The 19,145-nt window shown below is 41.3% G+C and overlaps 1 protein-coding gene across 1 annotated transcript; it reads right to left on the bottom strand.

The window, feature by feature from the left end:
- Window positions 1–2,216: 2,216 nt before the first annotated feature.
- LOC126473616 (major royal jelly protein 2-like) lies at window positions 2,217–16,092 on the bottom strand. Its single transcript, XM_050100786.1, has 6 exons — window positions 16,034–16,092; window positions 12,390–12,694; window positions 11,425–11,624; window positions 8,878–9,057; window positions 4,378–4,695; window positions 2,217–2,640 (listed from the first exon to the last, which is right to left on the bottom strand). The coding sequence occupies exons 2-6, from the start codon at window positions 12,685–12,687 to the stop codon at window positions 2,320–2,322; spliced, it is 1,317 nt and encodes a 438-aa protein (XP_049956743.1). The 5' UTR covers window positions 12,688–12,694; window positions 16,034–16,092; the 3' UTR covers window positions 2,217–2,319.
- Window positions 16,093–19,145: the final 3,053 nt, after the last annotated feature.

Here is a 19,145-nt window from a genome sequence, read left to right on the forward strand (position 1 = left end):
CCAACAGTTCTCAGTGTCCTAATTATTTCTATTGTCTTTGTTTCATCAACGGACATGAACTGAGGAACAAAAACAAATGCGACAGTGCTTATTGGAGGAGGCTCGCATTCCCTTTTGAATCCCCACTTTTGCGTCGAGATTTTGATTATCTATGATATAGAAAGTTGATTTAATCAAACGACTGGGTGTTAGTCCAGAAAAGACATGGCTAATGTTGTTCCCGTGTCTGAGTTTGTACACCATCGTTAGTGGCCTTAGTGTCGATGGGACAAGACATCACACATTTCCATTGTTTACGTCACATGAGAATAAAATAACGTAAATGTACATGTATTCCGTTTTTTTTAATAATGTGTGCTCAAGTGTAAATGTAGGAGCTGGTATTTAAACTGATGATCATGAGAGACTGTAATTTTCATTTAGTGTGTCACAAAGCATTGAAGGTTATTCTGTCTCATTATGAGTTCTAATAGTTTATAACATTATTTGTTTAAGGTTCATATAAATTTTTTTATCTTTGGTTTAAAATTTTCGTATACTAGTACTATATTTTCTGTAGTTGTAAAGTAACGTGTGCTATACTGCAGTTTGAAGTTCTTTGCACTGCATGTGAGTAGTGTATGTAAAATACTATGTAAATTGTTTATTACATTAAATAATTTTCTGATTAAATTTTGTATTTAAAAGTATTTGTGTTGATAAATTGTTCATGTTGATGTAAATTTGACAATTTAAGAAATGGTCACGCTTAGGAACAATACAAGAAATAGGCGTTACACAAAAGCAAGTGGGCTTTTGTTTGAAACGAAAGTGGCTCTGTGGAGTGGAAAACGTGGAACGGGCGAACTGGGGCGCAACTGCGGGAAGCAAGCTATACAGTCTGTAGGTAGCAGGGATGGAGGCAACACCATTGTGTAGCGGGAGAAACTTCGTTTGAAAATTTGCACAAAAATGTCTCGGATGAAGACTGAAAACGATTTACAGCATAGGTGCGAGTTGTTGGACTACTGTACGTAAAACTGAACGATTCAGAGAAGAGAAATTTAGCCCTTGCAGCAAGATACTTGCAGGCCATATTGTGGGTAATATAGCCGTCATAACTGTCCGCCACACCCAAGCCTACAGCCACCAGATAAGATTTTTTTTTTATTTTACTTTTGCACAGGATGAACCATTAATTTGAACTGAGTTTCAATAATCATTCTTGAACTTTAAAGAAACTGGTTCGCCCTGTTATTTCATCCTAATCATATACCTATATAGGGTTCCTTCCTGTTGTTTGATTAATCCAGGTCCTTATTTTACAGACTTACGAAATGTCAAGTTAACATAAAGAGGCAACATTTAAATTCTTTTTGTCTTTTTACTTAACTAGTGCAAAGTGTTATAGTAAGAGTTTGCTGATGTAAAATTCAATCAGAGTGTAGCTATGTTATTAGAAACTGTAAAATGACTATAGAAAGTTAGTTCAAAAAATAATAGCTTTTGAAACTAAACTCCAGTAAGAAAGGAGTTTTCTTGAAGTGAAATGTTCAGTTTAAAAAGTCTGTGCTTTAGTATCTAACCATTTTAGTACTGAAGTTTGTTGATTATGCAAGGCACTTTTCTAGTGCTCCCCCCCCTCCCCCTGGCCAAATTCTTTTCGCTTCCTTGAAGTTATCTACTCATCTTTTTCTCTTTTAAAAACCTAATGTATAAGGGTGTAAGCCAACATTCTTTAAGTGGAGTAATATTTATTTGAAGAACCAAATTAAACAGTAGCAAGAAAATAAGCAAAATTGATACTTCTGCTTTTCCAATACTTCACTTTCATTGCCTGGATAGGCTGGCGACCATTTAATAAAACCACCAAATGTACTTGGAAATGAATTGTTCTAGCTTCAGTACAATGTTATTCATACTGCCTTTCTATCTAACCGCTGGGTAAGATTTTAAGAACAGAAGGGAATAGTCTGATTTAAGTATCCATTAGAGCCAACACACGGTCAAACCCTGTAAAAAGGGTAACAAAATTGATTAGCTTTTCATATTAACAGGACTATCCTCCCATAGAGTACTTTATATGGAAACTAAACAAAATTTTCCTAAGAGGGTTCTATGTGGCCACATAGAGACAGGTTTTCTGTTATTCAGGTAAAAGCACACTAAATTACAATAGTAGTGATAGGGGTACAAGTTCATGAAATTAGATCGACCCCAATTTTTGCAGTCTGTATTTAATTCGTTTCAGTATTTTATATAGTGGTAGTTACATTCGTTTGATCTTCCAGGGCACCAAGTTTATTCGTCTTGACAAAACAAAATCTGTGGTACACACAACTAACATTTTATATCCTTTATGTCAATATACAAAATCTGGTAGTTGTCTTCAGAATAGTTGGTGGTATTTGACAGGTATGATGTAAATCGATCGCTCATTATATATAATCTTTGTGTTTTGGTGTCTATTTCCATGCTGCTGACAAATTGTAGATGTTCATCATCTTGAACGATCAGGTGGAAGTTCTTACGATCGTGCGGCTTGCTCGTGTCCCAGCAGTAGATGGCCAATTCATCCAGAACAGGGAAGAATAGTAGCTGACCCTTCGGATCCACCGTCATTACTCCACTCTGTCCCGGTAATTTTCCTGGCAGATCAACCTGAAACAGATACATCAGTCTCGATTAGAAAGTTAGTATCAGATAACAGAAAAAGTTTTACCTGTATCACCCACTACTGAATTTCTGTAGTAATACCAGGGAACCACCCAACATTACTATTTGTATGGCATTTTTGGTTACACCACATTTTCCAAGATCATTAAGAGTATTTTCTTAAATGTGTCATTGGCTGAGTAAATAAATTCATAAATAGAATCCAGTACATTTTACACGACGGTTAATGTCCCACAGAAACGCAAGTAACTTCGGATGTGTATCAAGTGAGAAAAAGTGCGTAAAAAACTTGTTAGATAGGATCAGCTGCTTTATAAGATTTTTCCCTCACAGTATTGCTGTACTCATCAAAATGTCATCGCTCGGTGAATGTTATAAATAGCAGAAACACTTTGACATAATTTCCAATTGGTGCAACGAGCGGCAGGCTGTCAATGCTTACAACAAAGAGAAAGAATGTGACAGTATCTGATTCCAAGGTTAGTAATGAATAACTAGATAAAGTCACATGTTAAAAATATTTGGTGGTAATACCAAGAAGCAGTACATATAGGGCCATTACGCAATTTCAGTATTAGGTGAGGTGATAGAAAACGAATTTCTTCGAAAAGATCTACGAAAATTCAATGCATTAGTATAGTAAATCACATTCAAGAAGCTACCGCCACTAAATCTAGAGTAGTGGTCCAGCTTTTGGAGTCCTTACAGAATGAGCTTGAGAAAAGATTACAAGCGAGAATACAGACACTCGATGTTGAGATCGTTAACAATTCGGTGTAGGCCACGTGAAAATGTGGCAGAAATATTGGGGATATAAGTGGTAATCCTGGAAGAGAGGCGATGTAGTCGTCGAGAACCACTGTTAAGTAAATTTAGAGAAGGTATCGTGAATAATATCGGGGCTTTCCTTTGGACGATGACGCTGACCACAACTCGCAACCTTAGAATGCCTAAGGTGAACAGAGCCGCACCACTCGCATAGGTGTAAAATTAAAAACAAAGATGGTATACTGCAGCATCGCGCCGATAAAAGAAACCCAATGGCCCTGCAAGTACATAAATGAGAGTTAATGTCTACAGTAACCACAGAATGAGTTCAGTTTCCTGCAACTAGGCGCTAGATTATTCTCGTTTACGTAACAGGTTTCCCATAGATTATAATGTTAAATTTGGTACTCTAAGATTTGACAAATGCGTCTAGAGATAGCTGGTTGCACTAGCAACCGTACGAGAAACTGAATGAAAAAAATGCTATCATTGCTTAGGGCTTAAAAAAGCCAACGAATTCTTCATTTCGTGTTATGAATAAGACGGTAATTTGTCATTCTCCTAGTGACAACTAAGGTAAAATTAGTTCTGCTTTCACACCATGAATAGGAATTGAACTGTAAACATTCACGAAATGACAGTGCAAAGCATGAGTGGAATGGCTTCGTATAAAAGTTGATTTTTGTTTAATTAGTTTTTCATAGATACTATGACACCAGTAACAACTGTACTGTTGCTGTAAATGGAAACACAGTTGCCAAGAAAAGCCGTGGTGTGAAACTTAGTACAGTTGACTTGCGCAGTTTAGCACCCACGTCTTATAGTCTGTTTCACCGAGGTTCTCAGAAACTGAAGGATTGATATTCCAGAATCACGGCATCACACCAACAGAAGTACTCGCTCCATGCGGAAGTTTTCACGCATTCTGCGACAGCGGAACCCATGTGTCGTTACCTGCGTCTTGATGTCCAAAACATCCCCGTCGCATGCATCTCGGATGACCTGCTTGTCGACAACGCCCTGGATATTGCTGGCGAACGCCTGGAAGTAGAGTTTCCCATCGCAGCTCTCGTCGGCCGTCGCTCCATTTATGCCGTCCGGTAGGTAGTAGGCTGGACCTCCCGCCTTCGTGAAGAAGAAGCCGGGCTTGGGGTAGAAGTACTGGCTCTGCAGGTGTTTGGTGGTCCCTGTGGTGAGGTCCGTCACCGACAGTACGTTGCCTCTGCTGTCAGAGCTGTAGGCCGTCAGGCAACCATCTGGGCACGCGTCCACCTGAATACAAACTCATGTCTGTGTATGTCCTTTAACACACTCGTTATTCGTGTTTGAAGTGAACACAGAGGTTATTTTAGACAACTCTCAATTGACTGACATAAGAACGTACATATCTACCAGGAAAATAAATGTAAATCTCTTTCAGTTAAACAATGTGACTGCATCATCAAACAATTCCAAAAACTTTATTTGTCTTTCATTTGAACGTCTATGTCTAATGAAGATTGATCATGGAGGTAGGTGAATACTACTTCTCTCAATGACACAACCTCTCTCTTAACTATTCGGACCATAAAAGACCTTCTTCTACAAAAAAAAAAAAATAGTGACCAGTTAAAAGAAACATACGAAAAGCTACTCAGCTGTATTACGGTTTATTCCATTTTTAAAACTTTGCTTAAATACAGCAAAGTTAGAGAACAGATTTGATGACGACAGTAATATAGAAATCCTTTATATGGCAGGTAGGGGCCATATTCCGAAGCAGCTCTCCCATTGAGTGGTGTCCCTGTCAGTTCACAGTTTTGCAGCACACTGGCCCAGTGCACAGAATATGTTAGAGATTTCAGCCTCATCTACCAGCAAAGGCCCTAACGGTATCTGCAGCGCTCAAGATGGACCTCGATAGTGTGAAAATAAGGGAAGACTTTTTACTGAGTGAGTAATAGGGGTACAAGGCTCGTCAGCACTCACTACTGGTGCAATGCTGCTACCGTTAGACGACTTTGGATGAGTTTTGTTGACTTAGGTTGCCCTTGCGAAACACAACTCCTAGTTGCCAGATGTAGAGTGGGTAAGAGAAACAAAATAAATCTTCTCTAGTCCTCCCTCACCCTCGTCCCCCTCACCACATACACACCACACACCACTTAGTCGCCTCTTGAGGACCAGAGTGGATTCTTGCCCTGCACATTTGATTCTTTTATGGGCCCATCAGTGTTCTCAGTATTTCTCCTCCCGCCTCGACGGTAAAATTACAAATTGAGAACATCCTGATGAATACCTAGGCGCCAAAGGTTCATGTGTTGAGGACATATACAACTCCCCTACGAAATTATTTTAAACGAAGGGAATTAGTAGCAACCAAGATGAGATGGTTTCCGTCAATAAGGGTAAAAGGTATGCGCTGCTTTCTTATGGTAGTAATCCTAGTACCAATACTCAGGCTGCATCCTGAGCTATAAGGAATAATGCTCATATTGCTGCCTCTTCGTATGTCAAAAGGTCTTCCAGAGTTTACACACAATGTTATGGGACGCTGTATGCTATGGAAACATCGCGAATATGTAAGACAGATTACGGAAACTATAATTCCACAAGACTTATCATCTACAACCTTAGACAGACAACGTTGTCACTGAACTGGCTCGTTGGATTCATCACTGTTCTAATCATCGTGTCATTCAGGATTAAAGGACCATAATTCCCATGGTTGCTATGGCGGTCGTGTCAGTTATGGAAGGTGTCGACTACGTACCTGCTATATTCACTTATTTACTTGTTCATGTATTTATTTAACCTGATCTGATTAAGGCCATCAGACTGTATCTTTCATTGGACCAACGGTTTACTTACACAATACCTTCGTTACCTCATAGCTACCTAAGAAACATTAATTGTAATATGACAGTTAGTATTAAAGTGCTTTGAGTGTTTATAGTGGCAATGTGGGTAAATAATAAAGACTGTAATGATAATAGAAGTAACAATGATGATAATAACAATAACGATAGTAGCAGATATGAAAAGAATTTGTAGATGTCCAAAACAGAAGTTTCCTGATTTAGGGAGTCCTGGCGATTGAAAAAGTAAGGATTTATACCAGCTAAGAAAACTGGGAAAATTTGTTGAAAGATAGTTGTACAAGGAAGGGTAACGAGTGCATACAGCGACACTGGTGGTTATTATTGTTGCTTTAGTAGATATGTCAACTACTTCTGAAGCTGGAGAAGTTATTCAGATCTATAATATAATGTGGGATTTTATTTCAGAATGGGGATCCTGCTATTGAGAAGACGTCGACAAATTCGCTGGATGACGGAGTGGGACACAAAGGACTTAGCACTGTTGGAAACGCCTGCTTCTGCCATGCCCTTCAGACAAGAACGTTATTGTCAAACAAAGATATGAGGGACAGAGTACGTTGATAAGACAGTAGAGAAGGCAGAGGACATGGAAATCTCTGCACCTGTGCCCACACAGTCAGGGTGGCTGTGCATATGTTGCTGAAATATGATCAAAGAGTCGAACATCACAAATATAACAAACACAGGTATTCATAACCACTTACAGGCGCCCTGAGGTTTCCTCAGAAAGATCTTGCCGGATGACATCACTGTTCAATAATTCAGACTTTCCTCTTTCAATACTCCAAGACTGTTTGTTGAGGGTGGTCGGTTGATATTTGTCCCAAAGGCTACAAATGGTAGGGATTCCCGATATTTCGGGCTAATGAGCCTACAGTGAGTAACCTGTACCGCTTAGGTCTTGTATGGGTTGAACTATAAACGTGTATTCTGTTCCAATTTGGATAGTGCACACAGGTCGACATTGCGTTTCTCGACAACTTACTTCAGCGTCATTAATTTTATTCTTAGATACAACTTGAGGTTATCAGCATAAATGTGGTATTTGCAGTAAGACAAAACTGATGACACCTCAGTGGCATATTTGTTCAGTGGAAAGAGTGCAGGTCCTAATATTGAACACGGGGGGGCGTGTGATACTACCGGTCTCCATTGTTACTTTATGTTTGTGGACATGACGAATTGCTGGTGAGACGTAAAGTATGAGCGAAACATTTCCACTTCCCTTTTCTACAAATTTAAGCTGCTCAGTGTGGCAAATAAAATATTAAAGTAGACTGAGTCAAAGGCTCTACTGACGTCTGAGAAGCATGCGATTGTCGCCTCGTACTCATCCACAGCAAGCATCAAATACTCTATTACCTTTATTAGTCAGATGTCGTGCTGCGATGTTTACGGAAACTAGATTGGTATTCTTGTGGTAGGTTGTAGCAGGTTGTTGCAGTTATGCACTTTGTTAAATGGCCATTGAGAAATATACGTTGTCAATCAGTTGTGTAGGAGAGCCGGCCCGGCTAGCCGTGCGGTCTAACGCACTGTTTTCCGAGCAGGAAGGCGTGCCTGTCCCCGGCACGAATACGCCCGGCGAATTAGTGCCGGGGTCCAGTGTGTCAGCAAGGCTGTGGATGGTTTTTAAGGCGGTTTTCCATCTGCCTCGGCGAATGCGGGCTGGTTACCCTTATTCTGCCTCAGTTACACTATGTCGGTGGTTGCTGTGCAAACACTGTCTCCACGTACGCGTACACCATAATTACTCTACCACGCAAACATTGGGGTTTCACTCATCCGGATGAGACGTTCCCAGAGTGGGGGGGGGGGGGGGGGGGGGGGTCCACAGGGCGCCAAACCGCTCAATAACCCTGGGTTCCGTGTGCCTTGTGGGGCGGCGGTGTGGGGTGAGTGGACTGCTGTAGCCTGTTGTGGGTTTCTGTACCACTGAGGGCTATGGGGGGCGGGGGGGGGGGGGGCAAAGCCTCTCCATCGTTTCTAGGTCCCAAGTTCAATACATACATACATATGTAGGAGAAATCCTCGGGGCGAATAAGTCATTTATGCTGATTGTATAAAATATAGCTCTTTTTTAATGTCTGCAGTGCGTTATTTTTTGGAAAGAGTGATACATTCCATACAATGTGCATGATGCTAAGGGGAGACTGGAAGTACCCTAACGTATACTTGGAATTGTAAACAAGTGCCTGAAAAGAAAACATTGAAACATTATTTAAATATTATAAGATCATGGCTGTTACTATTGTATTGAATGGAAATGAGTCATGGGCCACTAAAAGAACGTAGCAGTATGGAAATAATAAAGAATAATGAGATCACGAACCAAACGAAATGTATCATAAGTGGCATGACCACATTAGCAAGAAATATACTAAATGATTATCTTTCATGATCATTAGATACAAACCTAAAGGAAGATAAAACATAGGAAACAATTGAAAAATATTTCTTTTGACAATATGTAGTTGTGTAAAATAGAATCAGACGTTGATAGTCAGCAACTCTATCATAATTTTATGGTCAGTTCTCATACGGAGATATAAGATCATTTTTACATATACTGTCTTTTCCAATAAGTACTCACCCATAAATACGTGTAGAATGCGTTGCAGGCTGCGTTCTGTATAACTGTGGAGTTGATGATCTCATCTTTTCGCAGGTCGAAGATAACAATTTTGGGTGGACACACGTTTTTGGGACTCGTTGTCAGGTCCAAAGCACCATTGTCGAGAGCGTATAGTGTATCGTCATCCGCCCACGTTTTCTGAAACAGTCAGTGAATGAACTCAAAGTTGACACTATCGACGGCAGATGCGCGTACTAGAATCGTGGATTACTGCACAGAGGAAAATATTAATCTCCTTGTAAGTTCTTATATCTGGTCCTTACCTGATATGTTGCTTGCTATCTACTATTTAAGTAATCGTAATAAAAATGACAGAAGAAACAGTGACGAACAGCTTTCGTAAGTTACTGACTGAAATTACACGATTCAGAAATGAATGTGTACCACTACTTACAATGAGAACGATTTTAAATCCAAATTAATTTTAACATAAAAAACAACGACAACATCGCCAAAAGTAACAATAAACTGGACTTCTGTACCGATAGAAGTTAAAGTGTCCTACAATGTATTCAAGATAATGCTCGACAGCTGAAGCTGTGAAGCAGTAACGAGTAGATTGGAATATGCAGAAGATTATTTCATCATAGAGGGAAATGGTTTGACTGCTTATTTAATTACACAAGCATTTCACCAAGTAAAATTAAGGCCCCGCCTTTGGTATGCAATCAGATTTCTTTGAAGGTGGTATAACAATGTGTATATAACTAGTGATACTCACAATCTTAATATGATTAATAAAAATAAGGAAAATAGTTACAAAAATTAGATAATTATTGCAACATTCTCAGTTAAAATTATGGAAAAAGGTTTTTGGCACTGTAACGTTAGTGTAAAATGAACTAAATACACTCCTGGAAATGTAAAAAAGAACACATTGACACCGGTGTGTCAGACCCACCATACTTGCTCCGGACACTGCGAGAGGGCTGTACAAGCAATGATCACACGCACGGCCCAGCGGACACACCAGGAACCGCGGTGTTGGCCGTCGAATGGCGCTAGCTGCGCAGCATTTGTGCACCGCCGCCGTCAGTGTCAGCCAGTTTGCCGTGGCATACGGAGCTCCATCGCAGTCTTTAACACTGGTAGCATGCCGCGACAGCGTGGACGTGAACCGCATGTGCAGTTGACGGACTTTGAGCGAGGGCGTATAGTGGGCATGCGGGAGGCCGGGTGGACGTACCGCCGAATTGCTCAACACGTGGGGCGTGAGGTCTCCACAGTACATCGATGTTGTCGCCAGTGGTAGGCGGAAGGTGCACGTGCCCGTCGACCTGGGACCGGACCGCAGAGACACACGGATGCACGCCAAGACCGCAGGATCCTACGCAGTGCTGTAGGGGACCGCACCGCCACTTCCCAGCAAATTACGGACACTGTTGCTCCTGGGGTATCGGCGAGGACCATTCGCAACCGTTTCCATGAAGCTGGGCTACGGTCCCGCACACCGTTAGGCCGTCTTCCGCTCACGCCCCAACCTCGTGCGGCCCGCCTCCAGTGGTGTCGCGACAGGCGTGAATGGAGGGACGAATGGAGACGTGTCGTCTTCAGCGATGAGAGTCGCTTCTGCCTTGGTGCCAATGATGGTCGTATGCGTGTTTGGCGCCGTGCAGGTGAGCGCCACAATCAGGACTGCATACGACCGAGGCACACAGGGCCAACACCCGGCATCATGGTGTGGGGAGCGATCTCCTACACTGGCCGTACACCACTGGTGATCGTCGAGGGAACACTGAATAGTGCACGGTACATCCAAACCGTCATCGAACCCATCGTTCTACCATTCCTAGACCGGCAAGGGAACTTGCTGTTCCAACAGGACAATGCACGTCCGCATGTATCCCGTGCCACCCAACGTGCTCTAGAAGGTGTAAGTCAACTACCCTGGCCAGCAAGATCTCTGGATCTGTCCCCCATTGAGCATGTTTGGGACTGGATGAAGCGGCGTCTCACGCGGTCTGCACGTCCAGCACGAACGTTGGTCCAACTGAGGCGCCAGGTGGAAACGGCATGGCAAGCCGTTCCATAGGACTACATCCAGCATCTCTACGATCGTCTCCATGGGAGAACAGCAGCCTGCATTGCTGCGAAAGGTGGATATACACTGTACTAGTGCCGACATTGTGCATGCTCTATTACCTGTGTCTATGTGCCTGTGGTTCTGTCAGTGTGATCATGTGATGTATCTGACCCCAGGAATGTGTCAATAAAGTTTCCCCTTCCTGGGACAATGAATTCACGGTGTTCTTATTTCAATTTCCAGGAGTGTACTAACAACCAGATAGATAGGTCAGAAGCACTGGAAATGTTTATTGAGTACTAGCACTTTTTTCGGGATGAAAAAGAATAATAGAAGGTACATAGAAAAGATTCTGAAGAAAGAACATGATGAATGGAAGAAAAGGACACTGATAACCAGATAAGGATGAAAACGCCAGGAAGACCTCAGCACAGAGACTGCTGATGTGCAGAGTACGAATGTACATGCCACGAGAGACTCACGGTCGTTCTGACGACGTCCACCAACTGTGAGTTGCAGTCGGTGATGGAGTCCTCGGTGGTGTGGTGGATTTCCAGGTTGGGGTACGGCTTCAGGGGCGAACTCTGCTCTCCGTCATAGGGGATGGTGCTCAGCGTCACCGGGATGCCGCGACGGACAAGAGGGGTCGTGACTAATATGCGGTTGCGCTGGTGATCGTCCACTGCGACAAGACGACCATAGGCAGTTCACATTGTGTATTATAATCAGACATCTAAATAGACATAACATTCGCTGCAAGTGCAACATGGCCATAAAGGCATCACACGATACTCAATTCACCCATAGCAGAGTACTAGCTAAAGCAAATCTACACCCACTACCTGCTTCCGCATCTCCTTTTATCTCTATGTTCTGATAGCGTCTGCTGTACTTTTGCGTACACGAATTAGACACAGTGTGTTAGCCTGAAGCAATTTAAACATAAATTTTTAAAATAACTTATAAAACAACGGTGCTTATTTTATGATTTAATTGTATATCATTACAAATTGTTACTCACTTGTGTGGAGATAATTGACAGTTACCAGTTGTGACTCATTGACATTATCTGCAACATATACCAATTTGAGCATCCAACGTAACATATTATGCTAAATTATGCATCAATACGAGCCGCAACCTTACTTTCCTGTTTCACCAGTAAATGTCACAGTTACACGTATGTTATCTTTCTGGAGTTTTTCGTATTAACAATAATGATACACCTAAACCTAACGCTGCAGATCCCACAGGCGTCACTTATCGATCTCCTACTTGCTCCCTTACTGTCCCACTTTTTGCAGAAATTAGCACAGTAGAGTTACTGATCTTACTGTCTTTCGGCCACGTCCTTGGTTATGATCAGCATCATGCTATCAGCCACATGCCATAACAAATATCGGATGATAAGAAGTAAGAGTAATGTGTTTCTAACTGGAATTCTTACTTGTTAAGTCGTATCCGAAAACCATTTTAGGGTCATAGCGCCCGCTGGCTATCATTTCCTTCTCCAACGTCCCATCGTCTCCGAAGTCGTATTCGAGCTCTTTGGCGGCCTTGACGGTGACGAGCAGCGACTCCTCGGAAGCGCCCTTGCTCCTCGTCCCTGGGGACGCCTTGCTGGTCCTATGAGCCGCTCTGACTCGACCGCCGTGCCTCGTGGCGTGGCTTGACCTGTGGTGAGCGTCACCAGCCGCGACCAGCAGCAGCACCAGCAACGCAAACGTCGACACGCGAGGTCCCATCTCGTACCTGTTTGAGAATATTTTGTTAGTAAAATTCAGTACGCTATCAAAATTAACTAGATGGAAACGAGAAATCAAGACGTCCCTAGATGCAAAGTATTGTCATTAGTCTTAGGAGATTGCATGGAACTTATAGAATTGGTTTTCGTGTCGGTGTTTCAGTGATTCATCAGCAGAAGTCCAGATGCTGCTAAATCTAATTTGCTTAAAGATTTTTTTATCCGAACGAGCGATCCTACGGGCACCACTTGTTCTGTTAAGATAGATGGACTGTAATAATCCTTACGGTTAGGGGTGGAGGGGGGGAGGAGGGAACATTCGCCCCGTATTTACCATGTGGATTGCCGTACATGCACTAGAATGCCGTTCAGTAAAAGCGGCAGACAATCCGATCGGAACATTTACATAAAGTTGCAAAACATTACGCCATTCCTGAAAGGACCCGCGGGACGTTTACAGACCAAGGTCGTTTTTTATCCATTTCTCTTGTTTTACATGTATTTTGAACTGATCAGTATGGTATGTTGAATAGATATTTGTCCCGTTTTGTTAGTAAAATTAGTGCAGAGGGACGGTTTGTAGCTTTCGCAGTCACCTTTCTGCCATGGAAGGAAAATTTGGAAAGCTGGTTAGTAGTATGGTGTGAATGTGCTATAACGATAGTTGCATTTCTCTCATCATTTCTTGTTTTTAGTTGGGGTAATTTATTGTAGACACCTTGGCTTACTTGGATCTCGAATTTTTTTATTCCTTTTACAAAAACAGATCGCGTCGGCTTGATTGGATCAGTATGCATTGCTGCTTATGACCACACTGTTCCTCTAATAGCTTTTAGAAATTCACTATAAACGGTGAAAGTGTCCTCTTTTTCGACTCTTGTAACGTGAAAGTCTGAATGACTTCATGAGCGAGTTGTCTGGCCACAATAAGAGCAACAGACCCACTGACAGGTTTCAAGCTCACAGGTAAACATACAAACCACGCCTGAGGTAGTTGTTTGCTTACATTTCACACAGTAAACGTTTGAAGGACATATTTTCCCATTTCACAATCTTTTCCGGCTGTATCATCTTGTTGACACTTGATTAAATTCTACTCCTGTTGTGTCGTAGAAGAACTGTTTGACGGCATTTTACGTTTTGTTGTTCCCGTAGAAAAGTAAATTCGTTGTCGTAATTGAGCAGCTACAAATGATGGAAGCTAATAGCATGCAGCAGATAATTACAATACAAAATCAGTTCTAATTTAGCAAAAGCCATACCTAAATAGTGTTCGCTGTCCTCGATGTATTCGAGTTGAACTGTCTCAGGTGCCACTCAGGGTGTGGGTGTGGATGATAAGAGTTGAAGAAAATATATCCAAAACGACTGTTCGTACTTATTCCCTGTATTTAGTTGCCACTGAGGCATTTAGAAGTGTGAAGTGCAGTTTGTCCCTTGTTCGTGTTGTTCAGTGTAACAACGAGATCGCGAGAATGAGTACTGCAGCGAGCCAATAATCTTATCACCGTGTTTCGTGAAGTAAGATGAAGCCACACTACTCAATGCCACAGGTAAATTTAAGATCCTCTCTGGAGTTGTATGGGGTAAAACAGCAGAGAACCAGACATTGTAAATGAGTGCAATACATTCCAGCAGGCGATGTAGAACGTATGTGCATGTGATCGGCTTCAACCAAAATTTGTACATGTATTGCTAGTATCCGGAAAGAAATACTGCAGGGGGAGGGGGGAAGGGGATGAAAATCACCAACCTTCTATTGGGATGGAGGTGATAATAGGGTAATGGATAGAGAAGGGTTGATTGGGTGGTTGACAGAGATGAGAGATCACAGAGAGACGGCAGGGGAGAGATGTAGAGAGAGACAGACAGAGAGAGAGAGAGAATGAGAGAGACAGAGAGAGAGAAGGGAAGAGGGGATCGATTATCGATTATAGAAGGTTAGAATAAATAAACAGCTAGGCAATTCCATGTTTCTCAGCTTCCATGTAACAATGTCATGCAGTACAATATAACGAAATAATGTAATACGTACACAAATCAGTGTGTTAGCAGTTTTTTCTCTGTGTCAAATTGTATTTCTGCAAACACATCACGTAATTAGCTACACGATGTTTTCTGGACTGTCATAATTGCACCACTATTTCGACTACCCCTGTCAGTATGGGCCAATCTTTTGTGTACACGTGTGTACACCCGCCCCTTGACCTGTCCATGGAAAAATACACGTTAATGGCTTGGTCTTGCCGCATGTACTTGGAAGTAAAAGTATGCACCTCAAGAAACATACGACTTGTAATACTTACAAGTATTAGTCTGCAAATGACGTAAGTACTGTTTTAATTGTGTTGAGAGCCATCCTCAGAAACATCCACACTTACATGTTTTACACCCTGTATACGTATTGTGTCGCAGTGTTTTGCGACAGATCCCTCAGGGTGATACATCGCGTCATGAGTACTTTTGTTTGGAACAAACTGCTACGTGACGCTTCCTAAAGCCATCGTTTCACTGAATTCGTGTGCTCTAACACGATCAAATTTCACGAACTAGTAGGGTCTACTAGGCACCTGTACTGCATCTATCTGCGAACCATCTACGGCAGAGGATGGGTAGAGTGATTCTGTACAAGCAAAACTTAAGAATTATTGTCTCTGAGCGGAGAAAAGTCCATTAGAAGCTACGCCTACCCGCTTTCAGGCTGCGCAGAGGACTCGCATAAAAGCAAAAAATATTGTCTGTAACAGACAACGTTTGTGGCAAGGATTTTGAAATGACTCCTGTATATTCCTGTGTGCCTTCCAGAGTCCATTCCTCACTTCAGTCTCTCATCAACTTTTTTATTTATATCAGTTACGTACATAAGAAAATGCCATTTCGTGCCTTGGGTACAATAAAACATCTGTTGCTCTTATTGTGAAGGAAGGAGGTAGCTTATGGGAGTAAGCACCTAGGTACGGGAAACAAGAGACAATGAGGCTTTTCTCTATGAACAGTCAATTGTTTCAAGAAGAAATTTCATACCAGCGCAGACCAACAAGTGATTACCAAAGTCGACTACTGTTATTCATTCTGTGTTAAATATTACACCTCAAAGAAAGGGACAGCGTAAATTTAAATGTCTGACTTTTACTGAAAAGCGATGTTTGTCATCACTAATTCTCAGGTGTTACCAACGCTTCTTAACACAGGTACTGTTGCAAAAAGTTTGTTTGAAACGAATACGTATCCATGTATTTACGAAATGAAACGTTGAGAAAGGGAAATAGATGGTATTGCCACCATTATAACGCTAGCAGTGTCCATAATAACTAACAGAAATCGACTACAAAAGCCACTGTGCTTACCTTAAACGTGGTCTGCCAGAAAGTGAGGTGTGACAACTTCTGAAAGTACCTCCGTCTACGAAAGTTATATATACGCTCAATTCAGTAGTAACTGCAGCCGGTTTCCACATTACCAACTTGTGGAACGTCATTATGATTTATATTGTATTGTACTTCTATCAGCAACTTGTTCCTGCACTGAAACGAAGGAAACAATAGAAGTAGATATGGAGTGTGTTGATAACTCGGCGCAATGCTTAATTTCCATACTAGGCGTTATTCTCGATGCTTCCATGGCATTCAGCAAGTAATACGTAACTCCAGGTGGTGGCAGATGGCTAGCACCCCAGGAAGCTCAGTCTTATTTGGGTGGTTTCAGGTCTAGCGAACCTGTAGCGCTTTGCCTCGTGTCCAGGTAGCGCAGCTCATCCTCTCTAACTGTAAGATGACCGTGTGGTGAGGCGGTGCGACGTTGTCTATCATAGGGATTATTGTTAACCTTTTTGTATTTTAAGTATGATGTGAACATCAGACTCCAGATGTGCTACTTTCTGATGGGAGGATGGCTGTAAAGGGAAAAGATCTGGAAATCATTCCTCACATGTCCCTCGCAGCACCATCCTGGTTGTAGTCGCATATTAAATTAAAAACATTTATTTCTATATGTCTCTTAATCTAGACCAAACATTATTCTTATATGGGGCTTCTAACACAGAACGTGTACTAAGGAATCCAGTGGCACAGCCAGGTTCTGTTGACAAAAATCCATGTGCCCTGACAGGGCGCTGAACAGTAGTGTTTATGTTTGTGTATATATATATATATATATATATATATATATATATATATATATATATATATATATATATGTGTGTGTGTGTGTGTGTGTGTGTGTGTGTGTGTGTGTGTGTGTGTGTGTGTGTGTTTGCTTACTATGTAGAATACAAGCACTGTGTCATCTAATGACAAATATTCATAGAAGATCAAAATCAACTTTCTACATCTACATCCATACTCCGCAAGCCACCTAACGGTGTGTGGTGGAGGGTAACCTGAGTACCTCTAAAGGTTCTCCCTTCTATTCCAGTCTTGCATTGTTCGTGGAAAGAAAGATTGTCGGTATGCCTCTGTGTGGGCTCTAATCTCTCTGATTTTATCCTCATGGTCTCTTCGTGAGATATACATAGGAGGGGGTAATATACTGCTTGACTCCTTGGTGAAGATATGTTCTCGAAACTTCAACAAAAGCCGTACCGAGCTACTGAGCGTCCCTCTTGCAGAGTCTTCCACTGGAGTTTATCTATCATCTCTCTAACGCTACCGCGATTACTAAATGATTCTGTAACGAAGCGCGCTGCTCTCCGTTGGATATCTATTCTATCAACCCTATCTGGTATGGATCCCACACTGGTGAGTAGTACTCAAGCAGTGGGTGAACAAATGTACTGTAACCTACTTCCTTTGTTTCCGGACTGCATTTCGCTAGGATTTTTCCAATGAATCTGAGTCTGGCATCTGCTTTACCGACGATTAATTGTATATGGTCATTCCATTTTAAATCACTCTTAATGCCTACTCTCACATAATTTTTGGAATTAACTGCTCCCAGTTGCTTACCTGCTATATTGTAGCTAAACGAAAAAGGATCTTTCTTTCTATTTATCACAGCACATTACACTTGTCTACATTCAGATTCAATTGACATTCCTTGCACCATGCGTCAATTCTTTTCAGATCCTCCTGCATTTCATTACAATTTTCCATTGTTACAACCTCTCGATATACTACAGCATCGTCCGCAAAAAGCCGCAGTGAACTTCCGATGTTATCCACAAGGTCATTTATATATTGTGAATAGCAACGGTCCTACGACACTCCCCTGCGGCACACCTGAAATCACTCTTACTTCGGAAAAATTCTCTCCATTGACAATGACATGCTGCGTTCTGCTATCTAGGAACTCTTCAATCCAATCACACAATTGGTGTGATAGTCCATATGCTCTCGCTTTGTTCATTAAACGACTGTGGGGAACTGTATCAAACGCCTTCCGGAAGTCAAGAAACACGGCATCTACCTGGGAACCCGTGTCTATGGCCCTCTGAGTTTCGTGGTCGAGTAGCGCGAGCTGGGTTTCAGACGATCGTTTTTTTCGAACCCATTCTGATTCCTACAGAGCAGATTTCTAGTCTCCAGAAATGTCATTATACTCAAACATAATATGTGTTCCTACTTTCTGTTACATTTCACAAAATTTGACTTTTTCATGTTATGTCTCATTTTAACATTAATGTTGAAACGAAGCAAATAAGTTCAGCATAGATCCTAACTTTAATTTGAGGCAGATAAGCACATCTCATGTCCCATTTTCGTTTCACTTCAACCATAATGCATACTGATAGTTTTACAAATCTTCACACACAAATAGTTATCTTACAGCATTTCAACCTCTCTCTGCATACCTTAATCTCTGTCTAACAATCACTAATATCCTCTCGTTGACAAAGACATGTCCAATCTGCTATTAATATTTACTCAACATAGGGCATTTCTATTCAAATACATATTTTCTTTCTACACAGAGCAAACCTGCAGTGATTCCCTTTTCGCATTATGATGGGGCATCTCAAGTAAGATATCATTTCTCTTTCTCCAGTATGCAAAAAGTCATCACTACAGTGTGTTACTAGAATGATTCCAGTACATGTAAGTAAACATGAACCAAATAAAATTTCCCTCTGTTAGTATTATCATATAAAAAGTTCATAATCACCTTTGTATACAAGATCAGGAAACAGAAATCAGTAGTTTTCATACCTGAAGTGCCAGTGCATATTTAAAATATATCTAACAATTCTGAATTCAAAAGTGTCATGTACATTATACTAAGCAAAACCTGGTATGTATTTACAAAGATATGATGCCATATACCGCAACTGTCAAAGAATAAAAGAATTTTTTCATAAACCTCCATAAATGATGCCTGTTATGTACAAATCTTTTGATAAAACTCTTTACCACTAAATGTGATCATATCAACTACTTCAAAATATTGTGATGTTACTACATTGTTAGATAATCAATAAAACCTCGAAAATCAAACTTAAAACCAAAAAGTAAACTTATTATCATC

This window comes from Schistocerca serialis, chromosome 4, assembly GCF_023864345.2.
Source record: "Schistocerca serialis cubense isolate TAMUIC-IGC-003099 chromosome 4, iqSchSeri2.2, whole genome shotgun sequence".
Classification (NCBI taxonomy): Eukaryota; Metazoa; Arthropoda; class Insecta; order Orthoptera; family Acrididae; genus Schistocerca; species Schistocerca serialis.

Coding starts and splice junctions, on each gene's coding strand:
- LOC126473616 (XM_050100786.1), bottom strand. CDS start 12,687: ATGGGACCTCGCGTGTCGACGTTTGCGTTGCTGGTGCTGCTGCTGGTC. Junction 11,625..12,389: donor TTTCGGATACGACTTAACAA/GTAAGAATTCCA, acceptor GTCTTGTCGCAG/TGGACGATCACCAGCGCAAC. Junction 4,696..8,877: donor CATTCTACACGTATTTATGG/GTGAGTACTTAT, acceptor GTTTGTATTCAG/GTGGACGCGTGCCCAGATGG.